Genomic DNA, 7,786 nt, shown 5'->3' with positions numbered 1-7,786 from the left:
AATCATTCCTTCCTAGTACTGTGAAATTTTGGAATCCTTTAGACATTTCAATACGGTCTTCAGAAACTGTGTCAAAATTTAAACAAAAAATTAAACCGAAAAAAAATGTAACTAGACTGACCATAGGAAACAGAAAACTTGATGTTATACATACAAGACTCCGACATGGTTGTAGTGCATTAAATGGTGACCTCTATAAAGTTAATATAATTCTGTATCCATTTTGCAATTGTTCCTTTCCTGTTGAAAACGCATCTCATTACTTTTTCGAGTGTAATCAATTTAATAACCAACGTGCAATTCTTTTGAGAAAATTATCAGTACACAATGTTAACATTGATTTGAAGTTGATACTTAATGGATCTGATGACCTAAGCGAAAAAGAAAATGAAAATATACGTTTAATAGTCCAAGAATACATAAAAAAATACTGAACGTTTTCTGTAGTGGTTTAATTTTCATGACTTATAGTACAGTGTATTTATATCTTCAGCTACATAATTATAGTATATATCTTATAATATGTATACAAAACGCCATGTAATCGAAAGCTAACTTTCTACATAAATTATGGGTACTGGTATGTCAAGTGTATTATTTCTTGTCACCTATAATAATTAATGTTGTGTTTCTTTTATATATACGTATATATGTCATCATCATTCATTATAATTGCTGCCATTGTATATATCATCTCATACTTGTATATGGAAAAGGACGATATATAAGTTGAATAACTTGTGTCCAATTCCTATTGAATTTTTCAATAAAAATATGTTCAAACTAAATAATACTAAAGTCTCTAGTACAGGTAAGTTTTGGACTCGGTACATGTCGGACAAGTGCAAGTCTAGAATTGATTGCGAGCGTCTTCCTGACCATGACTAAAAATGGCGGAAAGTTCAAAACAGGAAGATGGCCATAGAAGTTATTAAAAGCAACAGTTGACGTATATCAGAAGACCATGGAAATCATCCTTAAAAAACAACTAGGCATACAAAACGACAGTTTGTATCAGTTATACACATGTTTGATGTTAGATTTTTCGGCAGCTATATTAGACTTTGTTAAAACACAAATGCTAGCATGTACTCTCAGTAACTCTGCCCTACTCAGTTATTAGCCCAAGTTTTCTCTGGCCCTGTCACCATGTTTGACATGGTGACAGGGCCAGAGAAAACTCGGGCTACTCAGTAGTCTGTGAGTAGGTTATAGATACCTCAACAAAAACGTCACGAAAACTTACATGGCTGGTGTTTTGAACATTATGTGCTAAGTCGGTCAAAAACTGATTATGATATATCAATCGAATTTTGCATGTTTGGCTTAAACTGACTATTATTGTTGTTTGGCCACAGAGATGTATTCATTGATCGTTTGTGTGACAGTCATGAAAGACCAATAAATAATGTCAGGAACAATAATTAGCAAAGAGTAAAATAAACATTTATCATGAATGCTTCGTATCATGCTCCTTAAACATGTTCTAGCACAGGTGCCTGACTCGTTTTTATAAAATAATAACATATAGAGTACATATAAATGATATGTACTCTATATGTTATTATTTTATAAAAACGAGTCAGGCACCTGTGGTTCTAGTTATATATAAATTTATGTATGTTTAATTTGTAGACACAGAAGATGAGAGAGAAATCCATTGGTTATGACGGTTGCCTTATCAGTTTGACATGTATGTCTAGAGGGAGCTCCGAGACTATTTGGTGCTTCAATCAAGTAATGAATCTAGTAGAGCCATGTTTTTGAAATGGCAACTAGAGAAGATGGACTTGCTGTTGGCCGTAAACGCCTTGGAAGACTTCCAGTTAACACACATTCAACAGGCCGAGAACCAAAGTATGTGTAAGATGTGATTTTGTGGATAAAAATACAAAGTTTGTTTTATTTTTTCAAAAATATTTCTATCATGGAATGGCAGGGTGAAATGCAACAACAAAGACTTTGAAAGATATGTATTTTTCACCATTTGCTGTATAAATTTAAAAATCATTAGGAAATCCTTCTTTTTGGAAATATATGAACCTACTTCTCAATAATATAACACATGGGTACTGTATATATATTCACAATTAATAAATTTAGAATTGAAAATGAAAACATGTGGCATTATCTAAAGACAAATTATTGTCCTTCACAGCTCAACCGTTGCTGCTTCAAGAAGTAGCTATGGAACGACTAAACAGGTATGCATAATTGCATGTATATGATAAACAAAATCTGTAGCTTGTATTTGTCCATAGTTAGTCGCTGCTGGGCTTTTGACTGTTTTTTCAATTTTGTGTCGCCTTGTAATTGATAAGGTGACATATTAGGTATTTCTACGTCTGCGTCGACAGCGGCGGAGTCCGCACAATGGTTTCCATGCAATAACTCGAGTTCCCTTTGGCCAATCAATCTCAAACTTCATACAGTGCTTCCTTACCAAAAGTGCTTGCTTGGAATTGCTTTTCAGGTTCAAAGGTCAAGGTCACTTTCTATTAATAGAAAATTGGTTTCCATGCAATAACTCGAGTTACCTTCGGCCAATCAAACTCACACTTGAAACAGTGCTTCCTTACCAAAAGGGCATGCTTGGGATTGCTTTTCAGGTTCAAAGGTCAAGGTCACTGTTAGTTTTAATAGAAAATTGGTTTCCATGCAACAACTCAAGTTCCCTTCAGCCAATTAAACTCAAACTTCACACAGTGCTTCCTTACCAAGTGCTTGCTTATGATTGCTTTTCAGGTTCAAAGGTCAAAGGTCCTTGCTACTATAAATAGAAAACAGGTTTGCTTGCGATAACTTGAGATCCCTTGGGCCAATCACACTAAAACTTGATGCATTGCTTACTTATAGGAAGTGTTTGCTTGGGATTGCTTTAAGTTTCGATGTTCAAAGGTCAAGGTCACTGTTGCTATTAATAGAAACTTGGTTTCCATTTGATAACTCGAGTTCTCTTGGACCAATTAAACTCAAACTTTGTATAGTACTTCATTATCAAAAGTGCTTGCTTGGGATTGCTTTTCAGGTTCGAACGTTACGGTCACTGTAAATATATAGAAAATCTGTCCAGTTCCCTTTGGGTCAATCAACCTAAAACTTCATACAGTGCTTTCTGGTTTCTGTATGAAAAACACTTAAATTTTGCATGAAACTTGTTTTGATTTGCAAATCAAATCTGTTTGATTTTTAAAATTCAAATCCTAACTTGCTGGAATTCTTGTTTGATAATCTTCAACTAGGCTCCATTTTGACCATTCTCTGCCTGAGATAACCCATTGTCACAAGTTTCATATAATACATTTTCAGTCAATCATCAGTGTATGACAGCAAATTACCTTTCATCTGTATTCCATTCTTGTTAATGATTTTTCTCAAAGGACATTTATGGATATTAGTTGGTTCTAGATCTTTATTCCATAAGAAAATCTACAGAAACTGTATATGTCTGTGTTATTATCAGCTTTGTTAGATATTCTTATTCAAGATGGCCACCTTGTGTCATTTTGAATTTTGCCACTTGAAGTTTATTACCACTATTTCCTTAGAACCACATATCAAAATTATTTTTAAGAAAACATTTAGGACAAGTTCTAGTATCTGTTTGTGTCAACATTTCCTGTTGACTTAATAATAAAACATACTTTTGGGTATTTCAGGTTGGCAAGCATCAGTTTAAGCAGGAAGGGGCAGCTCCTGCCTCAAAATCTTCTTTCTCCTTATCCCTGTGTTCAGAGTTTGATACTGAGATGGTGGACATCATGGAACAGATGGAGAAAGAGGAAAAAGATAGTAGTGAACCTGGACTGAAGATAACGCATAAAGGAAAGACTACTCCTGGCCGTACTTCATCAAAGTTACAGAAGCTAAAAAATGGTAAGGAAGGCCTGGCATTTCGACAATCACATACAGGGAAATGGAAGACAACTAGTGAACAAGAGAAGCTAAGTCCAAAACCTAACACATCAAACAAAAGAGATGCATGGCCAGGGAAATGTCTTAAAAGATTGTCTGTTGGTGAAGACCCCAACCTATCCTGGGACAGCCCACAGGAAGCCTCCACACCCAATCTTATTCATCCTCAAGGTGTGTCTAAACGCCCCAGAGTTTCTGATGGTACTACTCCTCAGGTACAAACTCAACTTTTCAAATCTCTCTTTACTATTCCTAGCCCCATGTGTGGGTTGGAAACGTCTCAGAGACTTGAGGTTGATTCTCAAAAAGAAAATTCTAGTGGTAGAATCAGGAATGAAAAATCAAGATTTTGTGAGACTCCCCAGAAGTCTCTGCGAAGCCAAAGAATTGAATCTTTGTGTACTGGGAAAGAAACATCCAGAGAAAAGAAAGGATTTTCTCGGAAGAAGCGGAATGATACTGAGGAAAAAATATGTGACAGTGATAATTTAAGAAAATTGAGTGATAATGTCCAGTCATTACCAGTAACTAAAAACAGTTGTCAACGGTCAAGTGGGAAAAAACGAAAATCATTAGATAGGTTGGTATTAGTTGAGGATAGTCAGTCACCTGAAGCCAAAGAAAGTCATGCTGTTGATAAACCAAAAGCTGATTCAAAAGAGGCTGGTATCAACAGTAACAAGAGAACTAGTAATACCATACCAGTGTCATCAGCTGTCAACTGTAACAAGATTACCAATAATGTTGGGCCTGTGTTGTCTGCTGTTAATGGTAATGAGAAAACCAATAATGTAAGGCTAATGTCATCTGCTGTCAACGGTTATGAGAAAACCAGTAATGTTGAGCCAGTGTCATCAGCTGTCAACGGCAACAAGAAAACAAGTAGTGTTGGGCCAGTGTTGTCAGCTGTCAACGGCAACAAGAAAACAAGTAGTGTTGGACCAGTGTTGTCAGCTGTCAACGGCAACAAGAAAACAAGTAGTGTTGGGCCAGTGTTGTCAGCTGTCAACGGCAACAAGAAAACAAGTAGTGTTGGGCCAGTGTTGTCAGCTGTCAACGGCAACAAGAAAACAAGTAGTGTTGGGCCAGTGTTGTCAGCTGTCAATGGTAACGAGAAAACCAATGATTTTAGGCTAGTGTCACCTGCTGTCAACGATAACGAGAAAACAAGTAATGTTGGGCCAGTGTCGTCTGCTGTCAATGGTAACGAGAAAACCAATGATTTTAGGCTAGCGTCACCTGCTGTCAACGGTAACGAGAAAACAAGTAATGCTACTGAAATGAGATGTATAGACAGTAAAACTCAAAAAGGTAGATATCTGTGAATATATATTTTATTCAAATTTTCTCATTTTTCAAACATCTGAAGATAGTTATATTGCATAATATAAATTTTCACAGTTTCATTTGCATCTTTGTTGTATAAATATTTCAGCGTATTAAAAAAAAAACCCAATAATTTTGACCTTAGGCCTAAAAGAATAATGTGTGTTTCCACTTACATGCCAAAAAATAATAAAGTAGGTAGGTAGGGAAATATTTTTATTTTGAAGATGGTTTTTACTTAGGTTATATAGACAAGGAATCTTAACTTAAATAGTCTTTCCTTGAAAATGACCGAAAAATACTTCAGGGTAGGCATAAAATATAGGGTCAATTGGATTATTGGAAACACTTTGTTTTTTAAGAATTATTTATAAATAGCTTTTGGTTTTAATGTACATGTATTATTGTATATACATATATTTTATTTCAACTGGACAACTTGAGAATAAAAAGCCAGATATGTTCAACTCAACAAGAGACGTAATTTGAACTTTTCCAGAATTAGACAGAGAGATATCTGATGGACACACAGACAGACTGGTACTTGCTAACTGGGGGCTGCCAGACACCGTGCTGAAACAATACCACAGACGGGGTATCATCACCATGTTTGATTGGCAGGCTGAATGTTTGTGTACAGAAAATGTCCTCGGTAATGACCTTTGGTTTTACTTAATTATGAATTAGAGCTAATTAGTACAACATCATTGTAATGAATAGCAAGTGTACTCTTTGTTATGAAGCTTCAAAGGGGAATAATTGGTTCATCTGACGTGAGATATAATATTTGGATATCTAGAGACCTGTTTAATGGTTTAGAATGCTTACCTAAAGTCATAGTAACTGCTATTATCAACAGGAAATACTTATCATTGCTGTAGAAGGCTGATCAACAATGGAAACTTTGGAGTACTGTCTGCATTTTGAATTTCAAGAGTAACCTGCTAGGTTTTCATGTTTGATTTTTTTTCCTCATTGGATTTTATGTCACTTTATTGATATTTTCAATACATTTCCATGGGTTTCCTTTTTGTCTAACTTCAAATTTTGGACATCATTGGATAATGTTAAGTCTGTCACTTTTAATGGTAAAACCTAAAGATCAATTTCTTTGACTTTTCTCATAATTAATTTGTAAAAATAATTTTTATGACAAAATGAATATAGCATCCAATAAGAATAACACCAATAACAATTTTATGTGGATTAATAAGTAATACTGAAGCAACTATAGATGATAATATAGAATAGACACTGTAGATGTAAGGTGTTATTAATGAGGGCTACTTAGTTCAGATACTTGAATGAAATTAATGATGAAATGTTGAATAGTATTTCTCAGGTAAAGATAAACATGCACCTTTACCCCTTTTCCTGTAAGATACCTGGGTATATGGCTCACCATAATCAACTTTAAAATCAAAATTCTTACTCTGTTTATGTTTCTGTCTCCCAGCTGGAGGTAACCTTGTGTACTCTGCCCCAACCAGTGCTGGTAAGACCATGGTGGCAGAGCTGTTGGTACTGAAGCGTATTGTAGAGACCAAGAAAAAGGCTATCATCATTCTACCATTTGTGTCTGTTACCAGGGAGAAGATGTTTTACCTACAGGTAATCATGAGCTAAGAAGGGTGAAGTGATCAGAAAGTGGTAGATTGACATCCTATTGTGTAAAGAATTTTGTCGGTGTGGCCGGTTACATTTAGAGTTGTTGGCAGTGTAAATTCAGTTGAAGATCCCAGGTGTGTGGTTTGATCACTGCCCTAATGGGTCTGTTTCCCGGGAGTCTGAGGTCACAGACCATCCTGTGCTATCATGGCTGTCAGGGGCTGGACACTTTACCTCAATTACATGGGATAGCTTGCAGAACAGATGTACATGTACATATATATATGCTTTCATTGAGTTGCCAACAACTACTACAGTGATTCTGACTAAAAGACATGTGTTTTAACAGTGTGATAAACCCAGCAAGCAAACATTGGTACATGTTCATGTATTTCAGCCAACTGACAATCTTAATTTATAAAAACAAACATCATAGCCTACCTGTAGTCATATCGTAATTGAAATTAGTTATATATCCCTGGACATTTCATTGTCTGTCTACATTTTAGGAGCTGTACCAGGATGCTGGTATCCGTGTGAATGGGTTCATGGGCAGCCATTCTCCTCCTGGAGGCCTCAGCAGTGTAGACGTGGCTGTGTGTACAATAGAGAAGGGCAATGGCCTTATTAACAGGATGTTGGAAGACAACACACTGGGCCAACTAGGTAGTAATAATGAGATCATTCTAGCTGTCACAGTGTCAGAAGGCTTCTGACTATATAACTAGAATTTACTTTTGCTCTCTGTTGCAATCATGTCATCAGATTTTCTGTTAATAGAACGTGGAAAGTCATACTATCAAAATAGTTATGTAATTTATTGAAAATGTAAAACTTCTTATTGGTCCGTCAAATTTGACAAGAGTATGACAGTATGGCGTTGTTCAATAATCAGACTGGCCAGTGTAAAATTCTTCTCCTGCATTTCACCTATCTC

The 7,786-nt window shown here is 35.8% G+C and overlaps 1 protein-coding gene across 1 annotated transcript in view; it reads left to right on the top strand.

Moving 5' to 3' along the window:
* Positions 1-896: 896 nt before the first annotated feature.
* The window catches only part of LOC117327669 (DNA polymerase theta-like), a 30,615-nt gene continuing 23,725 nt past the window's right edge, over positions 897-7,786 (top strand). The window contains 7 exon segments of the mRNA XM_033884749.1: positions 897-1,007; positions 1,636-1,857; positions 2,159-2,204; positions 3,660-5,226; positions 5,741-5,893; positions 6,698-6,852; positions 7,359-7,515. Coding sequence (XP_033740640.1) covers positions 1,769-1,857; positions 2,159-2,204; positions 3,660-5,226; positions 5,741-5,893; positions 6,698-6,852; positions 7,359-7,515 — 2,167 coding nt within the window. The 5' untranslated portion in view covers positions 897-1,007; positions 1,636-1,768.

Source organism: Pecten maximus, chromosome 5 (assembly GCF_902652985.1).
Source record: "Pecten maximus chromosome 5, xPecMax1.1, whole genome shotgun sequence".
Lineage (NCBI taxonomy): Eukaryota > Metazoa > Mollusca > Bivalvia > Pectinida > Pectinidae > Pecten > Pecten maximus.
This window is presented reverse-complemented; position numbering and strand designations above follow the sequence as displayed.